This window comes from Leptonychotes weddellii, chromosome 1 (genome assembly GCF_054177405.1).
Source record: "Leptonychotes weddellii isolate Sample4059 chromosome 1, ASM5417740v2, whole genome shotgun sequence".
Taxonomy (NCBI): domain Eukaryota; kingdom Metazoa; phylum Chordata; class Mammalia; order Carnivora; family Phocidae; genus Leptonychotes; species Leptonychotes weddellii.
In genome coordinates this window covers 10,997,201-11,014,488 of record NC_138369.1, presented here as the reverse complement: position 1 = coordinate 11,014,488, position 17,288 = coordinate 10,997,201, and the positions used below count along the sequence as shown (strand labels likewise).

Below are 17,288 nucleotides of genomic sequence, written 5' to 3'. Positions count from 1 at the left end.
GGCCGGAGCCCGGAAGGAGCAGGCAGGTGAGGGTTAGGGAGGAGATGCTGTGGGTTAGAATGAAGGCTAGGCTCTACCACCTCCGAGCTTGGGTCCTGGGGCGGGGCAGTTGTTCAAGCCAGAGGAGGAGGCTGTAGAATGCTATAGGGGTGTTGACCACTCCTGTAAAGGAGGCTACTTTGAGAGAGTGATCAGGAGGCTTGAGGAGAGGAGAAAGGGCTCCCAGGGAAGGCTTTAGGCCAGGGTCCTTGGTGTTGGGGAGTGGTATTAGATTCAGGGTATGGGAAGAAAAGCCTTGGGATTTCTAGTGGCAACCCTTAGGAGAAAGGGCAGCTGGAGATAGGGAGTCCTGTTAAAGATTCAATTCCCTTTGGGCTCTAAAAATAGATTTCCTGAGACTTCAGTCACCCTAAAAAAAATCCTAGCACCCCCTCTGGGCATTTAATCTGATAAAGCCCCAGGTTCAAATTCTGTCTCTGGAGTTGCCTTGCTATGTGACCTTGGCAAATAGCTTTGCCCCTGTGGGCCTCAATTTCCTTTTCTGTAAAATATGGAGGGGGGGATGTTTCCTACTTCTCTGGGTATTTGTAAAAACTAAAAAAATAATTAGCTGTAAAACAGTTTACATTGTTTGAAACTGACTGAGCCCCAGGGTTTGATGTGTGGGGCAAGCCTGGGTTGTTCTTTACCCCCTGTGTAGATGAGGAAATTAAGGCCTGGTGCCCCTAAGTCACACAGCAGGTGATAGGCTGTGTGGTGAATGGATGCAGAGGAGAATTTGAGGGTGGGATTCTTACCCCATCCATTCCCCCTACCAGGGCCAATTCCCGTCCCCCCAGCAGCATGGCATCCTGTGCTGAGCCCTCTGCCTCAGGGCCTGAGCCCACTGCCCCACCGCCTGCTGGGGTCCCACCACTTGAGGACTTCGAGGTGCTGGATGGGGTGGAAGACGCAGAGGGAGAGGAGGAGGAGGAAGAGGAGGAAGAAGACCTGAGTGAGCTGCCACCACTTGAAGACGTGGGGCAGCCTCCACTGGAGGAGGCTGAGCAGCCTGGGGCCCTGGCCCGAGAGTTCCTGGCCGCCATGGAGCCTGAGCCCGAGCCCGCCCCGGCCCCGGATGAGTGGCTGGACATCCTGGGTAAGGAGTAGGGGTGGCTTGGGTTGACCCCCACGGCCCGGACAGCTCAGGTTCAGGAATGACGTTGGCCTAGGCCCTCTTCTCCGCTGAGCCTCATTTCCCCCTTTCTGCTATGCAGTAGGTTGGAAGTAAAACATGTAACCACGGTGATCGCCTGCCACAGGCAACTGGTTGAGACACTTCATATCTTTCATTGTCACATGCACACGCACGTCGTGTTATGTCCCTGTTTCCCAGAGCTGCTAAGAGCAGCTCAGAGAGGCTGAGTCACCTGCCCAGGACCACACAGCCAGTATGCCAGGTGCTGGCAGCTCCTAACCCCCACTATTGCTTTTTTGGCGTTTGTTTGACAAGTGCCTGTCCCCTGAAAATGTGTTCAGGGGTCAAATAGGTCTGGAGAACATCCCATTTTGTTCAATCCTCTGCCTGGCTCATAGCATGCATTAGCATTGTGACTGTTCAGAGAAGTCCTGCAAGAAAGAAACTAGGGGAACCCACACACGTGCCCCACCATGTACCTCATGATAGCGACTCTGGAAACTAAAGAAACATATTGCTACTGGTGCTGTTATCTAGTATGTTAAATAACGTTAGTATCTGCTAATAAATGTGGTAGTGAAACGTCATTAATCAGATCACGGATACTGATATTGAAGCAATAGTATCAAGTAATCCTGATTTGATAATGCAGAATTGTTACTATTATCATCTCTGCTGTTGATAGAAGTGTTACTTCTTTTTTTTTTTCTTTTAAGATTTCATTTATTTATTTGAGAGAGAGAATGAAATAGACAGAGAGCCTGAGAGGGGGAGGGTCAGAGGGAGAAGCAGACTCCCTGCTGAGCAGGGAGCCCGATGCGGGACTCTATCCGGGGACTCCAGGATCACGACCTGAGCCGAAGGCAGTCGCTTAACCGACTGAGCCACCCAGGCGCCCCGAAACGTTACTTCTAAAAATAACACCAGGTTGGGGTGCCTGGGCGGCTCAGTTGGTTAAGTGTCTGCCTTTAGCTCAGGTCATGATCTCAGGATCCTGGGATCGAGTCCCGCATCGGGCTCTCTGCTTCTCCCTCTCCATCTGCCTCTTCCCCAGCTCATGCTCTTTCTCATTCTCTCTCTCTCAAATAAATAAATATAATATTAAAAAAATAAAAATAATACTAGATAATATATACCGAGCACCGGATGTGTGCCAGGCCTGTGCATCATATTTGAGCCTCACAACAACCCTGTGATGTAATTCTTACCATATCCCCATCTTTTTTTTAAAGATTTTATTTATTTGAGAGAGAGAGCAAGCGCCCTATAGGGGAGAGGGTCAGAGGGAAAAGCAGGTAAGGGGCTCGATCCCGGGACTCCGGGATCATGACCCAGGCCCAAGGCAGATGCTTAACCAACTGAGCCACCCAGGTGCCACACCATATCCCCATCTTATAGATGAGGGAACTGAGGCACAGAGAAATGGAGGTGCTTGCCCAACAGACAGCCTCCTTTGCTGTATTAGAATTTGGGAAGCTCTTCTTTACTGATATTAAGAGCTGCCCTGCTTCCCCTCTGAGCACGAACCTGACTCCATTTATATTTGAGCCAGCCGTTTTCTGAGGTCAGAATTTGGGCTTCTGAACAAGGAAACTGAGGCCTTGAGAGGGTACGTGATTTGCCCAGAGTCTCCCGCAATAAATGGCAGTGCCTGGTTATAACCCTACCAGCACATCCACCATCCGTGCCCAGAAACTTAGAGACACAGGGTTTCCTAGGGAACCACTGATCTGAGACTGGATCTGAGGCATGTACAAGTTGGGGAACAGTACAGAAATTTGGAACATTCTAGAATATTCCAGAATATTTATAGATATTTCCCTGTCCCTCACCTTTAGTCAAAGGTCCACTCGGAATTATGGTATATTCCAAACTGGTGGAATAATATGGAATCCAGGTAAATGTCGGGAATATGGATGACTGCAGTCATCAGTCTGATGGGCCTCACAGGTGTAAGCCCTCAATTGCCTCAGTGGTGGTCATGGGGTGACAGTGGCTGTTTTTGTTGTGGGGGTTCCTTGAGTGGATTTGTGAGAGTGCTGGGCCTCATGGCTGCTCAGTAGCTGTTGGCCGTAGCCATTTGGCCATTCCTGTGATTGATTGCTTGGGGCCTGGAGGAAAACATGGGCTGTGGGCCCATCAGGGGGACTGTTGCTTATAGGCCCTCTGGCTGCTTAACTTTGAAATGCGATGTGGTGCTTTGGTAGGGACACCTGGTGTCACAGATACTCTGTTAACCAAGCAAACTGCTCACTCGGTGTCACCAGGGTTCTCCCTGATGACCCCATTTCATGGCTAGGTAAATTGAGGCTCAAATGTTGAAGGGCTGAATTGGAACCTGGAGAGGGAGTGGAGGGTGGCTCCAGAGTCTCTTGCTTGGGCATCCCTGCCAGCCTGATTCTGCTGGGCAGGATGACTTTTCTTAGGTCTTTGCCCTGACTGAGTCTTAATTTTCTTTCTTTTTTTTTTTTTTTTAAGATTTTATTTATTTATTTGTCAGAGAAGGGGAGGGTGTACGTGCAATAAGGGGGAGTGGCAGGCAGAGGGAGAAGCAGGCTCCCTGCTGAGCAGGGAGCCCAATGTGGGACTCGATCCCAGGACCCCAGGATCATGACCTGAGCCGAAGGCAGACGCTTAACCGACTAAGCCACCCAGGCGTCCCAAGTCTTAATTTTCTTGACATAATGGTCAGACGGGCCATTATCGTCACTCCTCAAATTGATCCTTTCATGCCTAGTGTCCAGACAGGGACAGTCCCAGGGGCATGGGATCACTTACCCAGTAAGTGGCAGAACAGCTGTTTGAGGCTCAGCTGGGTGCTGGGAGAGGGGTGCTTGGGGAGCAGGCACCCATCTGACCTGCCCAGTGACAGGCTGCTTGTCCCTGGTCCCCGGCAGGGAACGGGCTGTTACGGAAGAAGACGCTGGTCCCAGGCCCACCCGGCTCAAGCCGCCCAGCTAAAGGCCAGGTAGTCACTGTGCAGCTGCAGACCTCGCTGGAGAATGGCACTCGGGTGCAGGAAGAGCCAGAGCTGGTGTTCACCCTGGGTGACTGCGACGTCATCCAGGTGGGAGGGCGCGAGGGGCCTGGCAGCTGGCCTGGGGCTGACTGGAGGAGGCCTGTTGGGGTGAAGGGGAGGTGGTGGTGGCTGGAGGGCAGGGGCTGGGTGGGGGGGGTAAGGCGGTGGTGGGGTCAGAGCGGGCATGGCATTGCTCCTCTGTACCTGAGCCTGCCTGACCATCTTGCCCCACATACCCAGGCCCTGGATCTAAGCGTTCCGCTCATGGATGTGGGGGAGACAGCTATGGTCACTGCTGATTCCAAGTACTGCTATGGCCCCCAGGGCAGGTGAGAACCTGTTACCAGCAGGGTCCCCACGAGGGACCCCTTTGCTTACCAATTTTATAGGAAAAGAAACTGAGACTTAGGGACGGGAAGTCACTCACCAAGTCAGGTAGCTCATGGGTGGCAAGGTACTTCCCTTCCGTTTTACAGAGGAGGGGGTGACAGTGGGGCCAGCTCCCAAGCCTTGAGCCTCCCCCCCCACCCCCCGCTCCCTAGCCAACCCAGCGTGTCTAGGGTTCATTCATGGTGGTCGCTGGGTCTGAGTGCTGCTCTTGCCCCATCCCCCAGCAGGAGCCCATACATCCCCCCACACGCGGCCCTGTGCCTGGAGGTGACCCTGAAGACTGCCGTGGATGGGCCTGACCTGGAAATGCTCACAGGGCAGGAGCGTGTGGCTCTGGCCAACCGGAAGCGGGAGTGTGGCAATGCCCACTACCAGCGGGCCGACTTCGTGTTGGCTGCCAATTCCTACGACCTCGCCATCAAGGCCATCACCTCTAGCGCCAAAGGTGACTGCCAAGTCAAATGTGCCGGCCCCTGCAAAGGCATCCACTAGTGCCAGAAACATCCAGCCACAGAGGGACTCAGACTCAGAATGTTCTAGAATATTCCAGAATATGGATAGATGTTCAACTATTCCTACCTTTAGGCTAGAGTCCACTGTAGAGTTATGGTGTGTCCCCGATCAACGGAATGTTACAGAACGCAGGTAGATGTTGGAATGTGGGTGACCATAGACCATGTCAATCCATGTGCCCTGTGGTTAAGCCTTCGCATTGCTTAGGCTCCATCTTACAGACTACTTGGGAGTGCCCTGAGGATGGGCTGGTCTTGGCCTGTGTTAGAGACAGGGAAACTGAGACCAGAGAGGCTTGAGGTCCTCTGAGGAATAGATGGTGGAGGCCCCGCCCCTGGGAATTTAGAGCCCCTCTCTCTCCAGTCTCTTGGGACTGGGGTACTCAGAGGCCCTCCCCACCCAGTCTCCTCTGCCACCAGGTACAGAGGGAGTGGGCCTTGGCCTGGGTCACACAGTGTGTGGGGCGCCTTTCCCTGGGTTAGAAGGTGGCCGGCCCTCTACAGATGGGCGGCTGTGGGGTGCTGGCGACATGGTAACCACGGCCACGGTTGAGCGCCATCCCCCCACAGTGGACATGACATTCGAGGAGGAGGAGCAGCTCCTGCAGCTGAAGGTGAAATGTCTGAACAACCTGGCAGCCTCACAGCTGAAGCTGGACCACTACCGCGCCGCTCTGCGCTCCTGCAGCCTCGTGCTGGAGCACCAGCCCGACAACATCAAGGCTCTCTTTCGCAAGGGCAAGGTGAGCTGCGGGCTGCAGGTGGACGGCCCACAAGCCGTGGGCAGATGGTATGCATAAGCTACAGGTGGGCAGGCTAATTCCCCTCGGCCAGTGCAGCGGGGCTGGTTCCAAACTCTGGATTTGAGACGGGCATGGGCATCAACCAGCCAAGCTCTCTGGGGTACAGGTGGGGAAACTGAGTCCCAGACAGGTGCTGGGGTGTGGTCTGGATCATAGCAATTCATTGACTGAGGCCAGACTTGATCCCTAGGTCTTAGGTTCCTTCTTATCCCTGACATTGCTCTGTGGCCCTTTGGTGACTGCTCCTTGCATATAACCAACCCTCCACGGTTCATATGTCCCTCGCAGTAAAAAGCCAAGTCCTCGTTGCAGCCCTTGGGGCTCTGAGTCATCTGGTCCTCCCGCCATCACCTTCCACCTCTCCTCTTCCTTCTCTCCATCCTGCTCAGCTCCCTCACTGCTTGCTGCCCAGGTCAGGGCTGTTCCCATCCTAGGGACATTGCACAGGCTTGCCCTCTGCCTGAAACTTTCACACCCCAGACTCCCCTCCCCTCCCTCCATGGTCCCTCTTTCACCTCCTTCAGATCTTTGCTCTGATGTCACCTCCTCAGGAAGCTCTGCCTGCCACACCCACCTGACCCCCTGCCCTGTCTTCATGTTTTCCGTGTTGCTGTCAGCACAGGCAGGTGTCATCATGGCTGTTATGTCCCTTACTAGAAGCTGGAGATTTTGTCTCTTTCACTCCCTGGTAAATCTCTAGCCCTGCAAACAGGGCCAGGTACACAGTGGGTGCCCAGTAAGTGCTATGGAATGTAGGGATGAATTTGGCTTGTGTAGACTTGACTGTAATTGCTTTTGCCCCCATCTCTGTTCATCCCCACCCTTGTGTGTGTGTGTGCACGTGTGCCGTATGTGTGTGTTGGGGAGAGAGGTTCAGCACCTTTTAGCAGTAAACTGAGGATGAGACAGAAGCAAATGGCGGGTCACATAGCCTGTTTATGAGAAGCATGAACAGGGCCTCCCTCCAACCAGCATTTTTGTCAGCACTTGTATGTAGGGTTCTGTGTAGAAGCTTGGGAAGAAGATGCTGTCTATTTTTTAGGGGTCTATAATCCCGTTGGGGGCGGTGGGTTTGTCTGCTCATGTAGTCTCACACACGTTTATATCTGCTGGTTGTAGGCGACAGAAACCTATTCAAACATATTCAAACAAGAGGAGGAATTAATAACTTGTGGAACTGCCAAGTATGGGATGTTGGCTTCAGGCATGGCTGGATCCAGGCGTTAGCAATGTTGTAGGGATGCTGTGCCTGTTTGCTGTGGGTTTTCCCCTCAGGGTGACCAAGATGCTTCTTCCTTTTCCCTCAGAAGTTCAAGGCTGGGGTGCCTGGGTGGCTCAGTCGTTAAGCATCTGCCTTCGGCTCAGGTCATGATCCCAGGGTCCTGGGATCGAGCCCCGCATCGGGCTTCCTGCTCAGCGGGAAGCCTGCTTCTCCCTCTCCCACTCTGCCTGCTTGTGTTCCCTCTTTTGCTGTGTCTCTCTCTGTCAAATAAATAAATAAAATCTTTAAAAAAAAAAGTTCAAGGCTTCCATCCTCCCCATTTAGTATCTGGTCTCTCAGTGATACCAGCATAGTTCAGATGGATCTCATTGGCTGGCTCTGAATCATTCACTGTAGTCAAAACTTTGGAAATGCTCATTTGGCTTCTTGAGCCAGTTAGGGTAGCAAGGGAGGAGGTGAGGCCAGCACCTAGGTTTCCTGCAAAGTCTGAGACAGACATGCAGGGGAGGGAGCAGACTTGGACACTGAGCCTAGTGGGGCGCTTATGTAGTCTGAGGGCTCGGGAACGGTATAAAGGTGGCTGGATCCCTGGGGTGATTGTTGGTGATAGATTTGGGACTGGTCGGGGTGGCCAGGAGCCTGGCAGGGCTGGGCGTTTTGAAGAAGATCCTGGTGCATTGTAGTTCCAGAGTGATGCCATCCATTTCCTCCCACAGGTGCTGGCCCAGCAAGGGGAATACAGTGAGGCCATCCCCATTCTGAGGGCAGCCCTGAAGCTGGAACCTTCCAACAAGGTGAGCAGAAAGGAGGCAACCTTGGGACTTGCCCTGCCCGCCTTTCTGGGAAGTCATCCTGTGATCTTTGCCTTGTCCTTCTTGCTGTGGCTCTTCCTATCGTGTTCCAGCCTGGGCAGTGACAGGGAGGGGGTGGGTGGCTGAAGAGTCCCAGCCAGCTTGCTGAGACCCTCATGACCCCTGCATAGGTGGTCTGGGCTCACCCCTCCCCCACAGGGATCCCAGAGGCCAAGGGTGCCACCAACGTGGCCAGGTCAGTGTCCTCAGCTTTTCTACCAAAATCTTCCTCTCTCCTGGCCACCTTGTGCTCTTGCCCATCCACTGGTTACCTAGGGGGATAGAGATGGCAGCCCCCACTTTGCTGATGCCCAGAGAGGGGCAGATGGAACTTTTGTGTCCCAGTGGCCCTAACCCCAAAGTGACCAGGGGCCCCAGAAGGGCAGAGCATCAGAAATGATGGTCAGGTTTGCTGCTGCCGCTGCGTGTTCTTAGCCCAACTGACACCCACCTCTTGCAGACGATCCACGCAGAGCTTTCGAAACTGGTGAAGAAGCACGCAGCCCAGAGGAGCACAGAGACCGCCCTGTACCGGAAAATGCTGGGGAACCCCAGCCGGCTGCCTGCCAAGTGTCCTGGCAAGGGTGCCTGGGTGAGCTGGGGCTGGCAGGCACAGGGATGCAACCAGAGGAGGGGCAGGGGCTAAGGGCGGGGCATGCCACCCAGAAGGAGTTTCTTCATTTTGCAAGCATTGATGTCCCCATCAGCTGGGCTGTGTTGGACCATGTTGGGGACACAGAGAAGCCTCAGCCCTGTGCAACCAGGGCTAGAGCAGAAGATGGAACACAACCTGGAGGGCTCAGGGTGGGGAGTGATAGCTCTTTCAGAGGGGAAGGGGAGGTGTTCTAGAACAGAGGACACTTGGCTTGAGTTTTGATGTATGAAGAGGAGTTTGCCAGAAAGTGGGAAAGGCATTGTCAGGCAGTGGTTTGCTGGGAGGCCTGTTTGGGCCATGTTGGTAGCTGAAGCCCGCGGTATCGGTCTTGACCGCCCTCCAGCCTTCTCTTCCCTCCCCTTTATCCACAGTCCATCCCCTGGAAGTGGCTGTTCGGGGCAACTGCTGTTGCCCTGGGGGGCGTGGCTCTCTCTGTGGTCATCGCTGCCAGGAACTGACCACCCAGGTGGCCACCACCCCCTCGCACACCATGGACCCCACCCCGCGCTCCCTAACTTCCCCAGGCTCCCTGTCCACTGCCCTGTCTGATCTAGCCCCCTCCTCTGGGGCAGGAGCAGTGAGGTGTGGGGGCCATGTGGCCCCAGTGAGCCAGGAGGGACTATGGCCCTATAGGAGGAAAGTGAGGCAGGGCCCGGGCTCCACGTCCAGCCCGGAGGGAGGGGGCCCTCATTCCTCCAGACCCAATTCCCATTCCCACCCCCACCCCCTTGGGTTAGGTCTCAACAGAGGCCGGCCTCAGTTTCTCCTTCCCAACAGGCCTGGGGGCAGCCCTTCCCCAACCCAGTCCCTTTCCAAGCGTCAACCCCCGCCCACACCGCCTGCTGCCCTCTGTCCAGGTTCTCCCTCCCACCCCTCCAGTGAAATAAAGCCTCCTACCCCGCACTCTGCCGCCTCCAGTCCCTTCTTCCACTGTCACTTGGGGCTGGGCCAGAGACAACCTGTGTTACATCCAGGGTCATGCAGGACTAGAGCGGGGGGGTGTCTCCTCCCAGGCCACGGCAGACCTGCTTTACAAAGGGGGCAACAGAGGCCTGGAGAAGTGGGGCGATGCGTTCAGGGTATACAGCTGGGCTCTGCAGGGGCTCACACCCAGTTATGCTGGTTACTCTACTTCTCTTGTCTCTGTTGCCCCATCTGCGGATCCTGACAGGATCTAACTGGGGACAGTGCTGAGACCTGAACGACCACAGGGGGCTGGCGGTACGGCAAGCAGACAGCCCCATGTCTGGGTAACAGCATAGCCAGTGCAAAGGCCCTGGAGCAGGATTGAGCCCGGGACGTTCAAGGTTGAGAAGAGTGTGTGGTCAGCAGAACTGGACCCTGTGGGGCCTCAGGGACTATGGGGAGGGGTTAGGCTTGATTCTGGGAGTTCCTCTTGATCTCCTTTACTTCTTCCCCCAACCTGGGGCTGTAGGAGCTTCTCCCTTAAATGCTGCCCATGATCACAGCCAGAACAGGCAGAGCCCGTGGTCAGGCCTCTGCCAGCACAGCACCTGAAACCCTTCTCTTGGCTTCATCCTGCCTCCGGGAGAGGAGATCTCCAGGAATAGATCACCACCACAAGTATCTGTCCTGCACCTGTCCCCTAACAGCCGCGGGAGGGAAAACCACTGGCCAGAGCCAGCCAGCAGAAGGTAGCCGTTAGGCCTTGACCTTGCCTGCTCCAGGCCCCTGCTCTGTGAGCCACCTGGATGACTCTCTGGGCACAGATCTGTGGGTGGCTTGAACCTGCTCCTTTCCACCATTCAGCCCTCTTAAGCTTATACTTTGTACTCAGACAGTGGGGGGCTTTGTGGGTGGTGCTGCGGTACGAGCTATGGGTTGGCCAGGCCTGGGGGGCCAGAGTCCTAGGTAGGACACCCCCTCTTTCCCTGGTCTTGCTGACCTCAGGCTGGAAAGCTGGCCTGAGTGGTGACCAGCGGGGCGGTGGGCTGGCAAGGGTGACTTCCTGGCCTGGGTTGTGAGGGTCATCGCTGCCGCTGATCGTGTGCTGGCGTGTCATTAGTCCACCAGGGACCCATGATGGCTTCATTCTGTGCCCTTCCTTCGCATATTCTGGAGACAAGTCCTTTGTCAGATAGGTATATTATGAATATTTTTCCCATTCTGGAGCTCACTTTTCATTTTCTTAGAGCAGACGTTTTAAATTTTGAAGAAGTTCAGTTTATGTTTTTGTTAGTATTTGCTGATCAGGTTTGTAGGGATTTTCTAGGCTTTCTTTTAAATGGTTTATGGCTTCAGCTTTTCTTTTTTTTTTTTTTTTAAAGATTTTATTTATTTATTTGACACAGAGAGACACAGCGAGAGAGGGAACACAAGCAGGGAGAGCGGGAGAGGGAGAAGCAGGCTTCCCGCCGAGCAGGGAGCCCGATGTGGGGCTCGATTCCAGGACCCTGGGATCATGACCTGAGCCGAAGGCAGACGCTTAACGGCTGAGCCACCCAGGCGCCCCATGGCTTCAGCTTTTCTATGGAGATCCATGATTCATTTTCAGTGAATGTTTGTATGCAGTGTGGGTTGGAGTTGAGGTTCATTTTCCAGATAGCCCATCCAGTTCTAGAAACATCTGTGGGGAAGATGTTCTTTTCCCTAGCAAGTTATTGTGGCAGTCTTGTTAGAAATCAGCTGATGACACATGTGTGAGTCCTCTGGCCTCTGTTCCATGCTCAGGATCTTTGTGTCCTTGGGGTCTCTGTGTCCTCTTCATGGGTCTCACACTGGGTTCCATGCTGTCCTGAAGCCTGTAGCTTTTTAGTAATGCTGGAGTCAGGCTTTGCTCCAAGGTTCTTTTGGTTGTGCCCATTATTAGCTGAGCATACCGAGGCCCAGAAAGGAGTCAGCTGCTGCCCAGGGTCCCATCACCTGGACACAAAAGACAAGATTAGGCCCAGGTCAGCCTACCTTCAGAGCCCATGCTCTGACCACCAGCCAGTTCTGCACCTCCCTGCAAGTTAGAGCCAGGAAACGAGAGAGGCTTTGAATGCCATGGCCAGGAGTGTGAACTTTAGTATGTTCATTCCCTCCTCAATGGTCTGAATGGGGGGGGAGTGGAGGGGGAACAGCGTGTCCAGGATGAGGGGCAGTGAAGTTTCCTTGAAGGCACAGGAGTCCTTTGGCAGGCATGAAGAGTGCTCCCAGGACTCGCATGCCATGCGCAAAAGTGTGCTGGTGGGCCAGTATGTGATACATTCAGAGGACAGCTAGGATGGATTTTTCTTTCATATGAAAACATGTACCAGTGCCTCCACTTGGTCTTAGGCAATGACTCAGCCTGACCCTTGAGGGGTGCAGCTCACAGTGGGCTGTGAATTGGAAGTGAGCATGATAGAATGAGCTGTGTGTGTGTGTGTGTGTTAGAGAGAGAGGGTGGGGGGGCATTCACATCTCCTAAGCACTTCAGCCATCTCACGTCATTGTTAAAAGGACAACCTCCTGGGTCACCCAGCGTGGGACCATCAGGTCCTTCAATGCCTGTCCTCTATTTCTTCTCCTGGTGGAACTCCCTTTCACACCTTTCCATGCAGATGGGGCTGGTTCCCCACCAGCCTTCAGGGGTGGGTCTGCAACCCAGGCCTGACCAACCAGAGCATTCTAGGCCCCTGGCCACACATCCTAGATGGTCATGTTACCCACAACGAGCCAATCAAAGCCTGCCCTGGTACTTCTGGAGCCATGGGGAAGTACGTGCTCTTTTCTAGGGGCTGCTGAGCTGGTGGGATGATGGCCTGGTACTGCTGTGGTTATCTTTGTCTCTTCAAAGAGGGGCCTGAGAGTTAAGGCCACCCAGAGAGCAGAGCTGAGAGAGCAACCTGGACATGTCCTGGTGACCGCATTCAGCTCCTGGAGCTAGCTGGGCCTGGAGTCTGTCATTTCTTTAGTCGTTAGAGCCAATAATTGTTTTTGCCTGAGTCAGCCTAGGTTTTCTGTTGCATGTGGGCATTTGGGGGCGGGGGGTCTGCCGGGTTATATCAGTTTTGTTCTGTGGCCTGCTGTGTCTTCCTTGGGGAGCCTCCCTCACTGGGCAGTGGACAGAAAGGAGTGATCATAAATGCTTGTGGGCAGATGGGTGGGTGGAAGAAAATGACCATGGAGTCATCAGTCATCTGGGCTGATGGAGGTATTTTAACCGACATTGAAAATTTCCCAGGAGGTCTAGCAAGCACACAGGCTCCCTTTGAGGAAGAGTTCACACGGCCATCACTACAAACTATTCCCAGGTAATGCTAGGCCTTACCTTCTTCATGGCTCGTGGTGAAGATAATATAGCTGATTCATGAAGCAAAATGGAGGTTTGAGGGCACTTGAAGGCCCTACCGATGTAGATCAGTAAAGAAATAACTAAGCAGGCCTAGGTTGTCCAAACCCTGCACGTTCCCAGGAAAGGACCTGGCAGGTCACGTCTAAGTTCTTGGGATGTTCTTTTTTTTTCTTAAAGATTTTATTTATTTATTTATTTGACAGAGAGAGACACAGCGAGAGAGGGAACACAAGCAGGGAGAGTGGGAGGGGGAGAAGCAGGCCTCCCATGGAGCAGGGAGCCCGATGCGGGGCTCGATCCCAGGACCCTGGGATCATGGCCTGAGCTGAAGGCAGATGCTTAATGACTGAGCCAGCCAGGTGCCCCATGGAATGTTCTGACTGATAGTCTATGCTAACAGTATAATTTAGGGTGGGGCTTTTGGTCCCATGGTTTCAGCTTGACCTGTGTAGGGGCTGGAGACTGAGGTCAGGCACATGGGTGGTCAGCCCTCCTTCCCAATAAAAACCCTGGACAACAAGGCTCGGGTGAGCTTCCCTGGTTGGCAGTACTCTGTGTGTGTTGTGGCAAAGTTTGCTGGGAGAATTAAGGGGTCCGCACCTGGATGCTTGCCTGGTTTCTCCTGGTCTCTGCCTTATGCACTCTTTTCCTTTCACTGTGATCAGTCATAGCCATGAATATCACAGCTAGACTTGCTGGCTCTGAGATGCCCAGCTGAGGGAACAGTGGAGCAGGCATGGGACCCTGGGGCTGCATGTTGGCTGCCCCACCATGCAGAGGGGCTAGCTCCAAAGTGAGCGCTCTCATGGATCTTTGTATTCCCTCTGCTACAAAATAGTACATTTCAAAATCCCTAAGGCTCATTGGCTGACTGAGCAGCTGAGCGGGTAGGAGGCTGTGGGACAGGTGTGCAGAGATGTGGCTCTAAGGCTGTGGACTGCAGACATTTTAAGGTGTTCCTGAGGTTTCTTATTGTGTATCATCCCAGGAGTAGAAGCGAGACAGACCTCACTCCTGTGATTATGTTGTTATTGGGCACAGTTGACTTTAAGATATGGAGATAATCTGGGTGGGCCTGACCTCACTGGTTGCAGATGAGGAAGTCAGAGAGCCTTGAACTATGAGAGGGATTCAGCATTCAAAATTCTCCCTCTCAAGAAAGGGAGGCTCTCTATTACTGAGGTGGAGGGGGCCGTGTGGCTAGCACCTGAGAGTGGCCCCCAGCTGACAGCAAGGAAATGGGGACCATAGTCCTACAGCCACCAGGAAATGAGTTCCACCAGCAACCTGAAGAAGCTTGGACATGGATCCTTCTCCTGTTGAGCCTCTGGATGAGGATGCTGCCCAGCCAACACCTTGCTTGCAGCTTCATGAGACCTTGAGCAGAGGTCATACCAGACTTACCAGACTTCTGACTCACAGAAACTGTGAGATAATAAACGTTTGTTGTTTTAAGCCACTAAGTTTGAAGTGCTTTGTTATGCAGCAGTAGCTAACTAATATGTGTATTGGCAATAGCTATTAGTTAACAATTACTGACTAATGAATAGTGGGTGTTCATCCCAGTGTGGTTTAAAAACACATAAACTGCAAACAACATAAATAGGTGGCAGAAAGGGATTATATAGATAAATTATTGTAAACTCTTTAATAATAATGATTTCCATGATGATGCCATTTGCCATTTCTCCAGGGCCAGCCTCTTGTGTAAATGTTGTGATTATCCATATTTTATGATGTGAGCACACCGAGGAGGGCAAGACATGTCCCAAGCCATACAGGGAATGAGGACCAGACTAGGGTCACTGTTCCCATCATAGAGCTAGAGCTTCAGCAATGAGCTTGCCAGATAGAGTACATGTCCAGGGGCCATCCTATGGTGATCAACCAGCTTCCTGGGGTTCCATTGGGAGCCACTGGGGCATTAAGCATAAAGTGGAGAAATGCTTGTTACTAAGCAACACAGCCCATGGTTGCGGTGTTCTTAATTCTCTTTTTTTGGGGTGGGGAAGGGAAGGAAGGGAGAGGGAGGGGCAGAGGGAGAGGGAGAGAGAATCTTAAGCAGGCTTCATCCAGCATGGAACCCGACGCGGGGCTTGATCTCACAACCCTGAAATCATGACCTGAGCCGAAATCCAAGAATCAGATGCTTGACTGACTGAGCCACCCAGGTGCCCCCCTTCTCTTTTTAAAAATATTTATCTATTTAAGTATCTCTATACCTAACGTGGGGCTTGAACTCACAACCCCAAGATGAAAAATCACACGCTTCCCCAACTGAGCCAGCCAGGCACACCTGTTCTTAATTCTCTTAATTTCTCCAAGCCTCGGTTTCCTCATCTGATGGATGAGTCTAAACCACTGTATTCACTCCCAAAGGTAGTTTTGAATGCCAAGCACTGAACACAGAGCCCGGTGCATTTTTTTTTTTTTTTTAAAGATTTTATTTATTTATTTGACAGAGAGAGCGAGAGAGGGAACACAAGCAGGGGGAGTGGGAGAGGGAGAAGCAGGCTCTCCGCAGAGCAGGGAGCCCGATGCGGGACTCGATCCCAGGACCCTGGGATCATGACCTGAGCCGAAGGCAGTCGCTTAACCGACTGAGCCACCCAGGCGCCCAGAGCCCGGTGCATTTTAAGCACTCAATGTTACTACTGTTGTCTATTTATGAGCTAAATCCACAGAGGCTCAGAAAGGGGCCATGCCTTTCCCAATGTCACACAGTGAGCTGGTCAGCCCTCAAAACTGGCTCCTCCCATGTTCTCCATTCAGCAGTCCAGCTGTCTCTATACTCCCCATCCTTCACTCCAGACTGCCCACCCCTCATCTACCCTATTCCTGCCCTTCCATGATCCCTCTGGGCAGTGCAGCCCTGCCTGCTCCAGTATTGACCTGGCCTACCTCCTGGATAAACAGCTGGGCCCAGACAGCAGGCAGAGGACTCAGTGTATCTGAGCAAGTGCTGGCCTCTACCATTTAGGAGGGACTGATCCCAGATGAAGGGTAGAAGATTCCAGAGCTTTGACCCCGGGCTTAGACAGGCTGGAGTTAGAATCTCTGCAGCAGCATGTGAAACCATTCTGAGCCTCATTCTCATCTACAAAATGGGCTGATAGCGTGTTGTGAGAATTAAATACCATTTATTCATTTAACACATATTTCCTGAGCACCTACTCCCTGCTAGGCCCTGTACTGAGGGTGTTCAATGAGGAAATATATAGAAAGGGACACAAATACCAGAGGCAGAGTGAAGGGTAATCAGGAGGGCTCTGGGTCAGAAAGATCTTAAGTTCAGTTCCAGCCAGCCTGCTCACTGGCAGCACCACTCCCCTTGAGTGCTGCCTCACCCTTCTGAGCCTTAGTTTCCCCATTTGTAAATGGAATATTGTCACGGCAGGTATGGGAGAATGTTTCAGGGAATCTAGCATTGGGTTCAGCAGTTTACGGTTACGGGGTAAATGGATGATAGTGCCAACTTGGCATTGGTGGACAGAACTAAGGAGGTCACCTTGGTAGGGATACATAGAAGGTCCCTGAACTTCACCTTCCTCTCTTACCTCAAAATCTTCATCTTATGACCACTGTCTGTAATTAGATTGATGGGAAAAAGAAAACAAATCAAGAACTTCCTATAGGTTAGGAGACCCAGGAGCCTAGGAGAGGCTTGCCTGGGCAAGCCAGTGCTGTTCTCCAGCCTCAGTTTCCCCACCTGTAAAATGAGAGATTGATAAAACTGCACAGTTCCTGTGAAAAAAAGTCTGGCAGGTCCTTGAAAAGTTAAACATAGAATTACCATAGGATCTAATAATGTCACTCATAGGTGTAGACCCAGGAAATGGGAAAATATTCATCCACACAAAAACCTGTCCATGAGTGTTCACAGCAGTGAAATGGTGGAAACAACCCAAATGGCCATCAATGGATGAATGAATAAACAAATGTGGTCAGTCCACACAATGGAATATTACCCAGTCACAAAAAAGAATGAAACATTGATACATGATGCTACAATGGGACCAACCTTGAAAATATCAATCTTGAAAATAAAACAGCCACTTATTTTACCAGCAAAATGGGTTTATTCAGGAATAGCAGAGGAATTGCAACTCAGGACACACAAGCTATGATAAAACTATTGGCAAAATGGCAACAAAGGAGTTGAAACATTACCTTAAACAGAAGGAGGAAGTTGGGAGGGGCTGCTTTGGAGGAAAGTAGTGTTCAAGGTAGTGACAGTTTCTCATTGGCTGAGTTGTGGCAGGTTCATTGGCTGGGTTGTTGTTGGGCCAGGGGAAAATCATCCTTCATCCTGCTGGGGTAGCAAAGTAGACTCCTTCCTTTTGGGGTTTGCATTTGACAATGAGTCAGTAGGGCACAGAG

At 52.4% G+C, this 17,288-nt stretch overlaps 1 protein-coding gene across 4 annotated transcripts in view; it reads left to right on the top strand.

The window, feature by feature from the left end:
- The window catches only part of FKBP8 (FKBP prolyl isomerase 8), a 10,107-nt gene extending 575 nt beyond the window's left edge, over window positions 1-9,532 (top strand). For 3 of the 4 annotated variants that reach the window (XM_081815646.1, XM_006747360.3, XM_031018227.2), the window contains exons 2-9: window positions 819-1,138; window positions 4,075-4,244; window positions 4,437-4,525; window positions 4,811-5,031; window positions 5,669-5,841; window positions 7,840-7,917; window positions 8,435-8,566; window positions 9,001-9,532. In XM_081815646.1, the coding sequence (XP_081671772.1) occupies window positions 844-1,138; window positions 4,075-4,244; window positions 4,437-4,525; window positions 4,811-5,031; window positions 5,669-5,841; window positions 7,840-7,917; window positions 8,435-8,566; window positions 9,001-9,087 (1,245 nt within the window). In that variant the 5' untranslated portion in view covers window positions 819-843 and the 3' untranslated portion in view covers window positions 9,088-9,532. The remainder of the gene's footprint in view (window positions 1-818; window positions 1,139-4,074; window positions 4,245-4,436; window positions 4,526-4,810; window positions 5,032-5,668; window positions 5,842-7,839; window positions 7,918-8,434; window positions 8,567-9,000) is intronic. The other variant, XM_081815633.1, reaches the window with a different exon arrangement.
- Window positions 9,533-17,288: the final 7,756 nt, after the last annotated feature.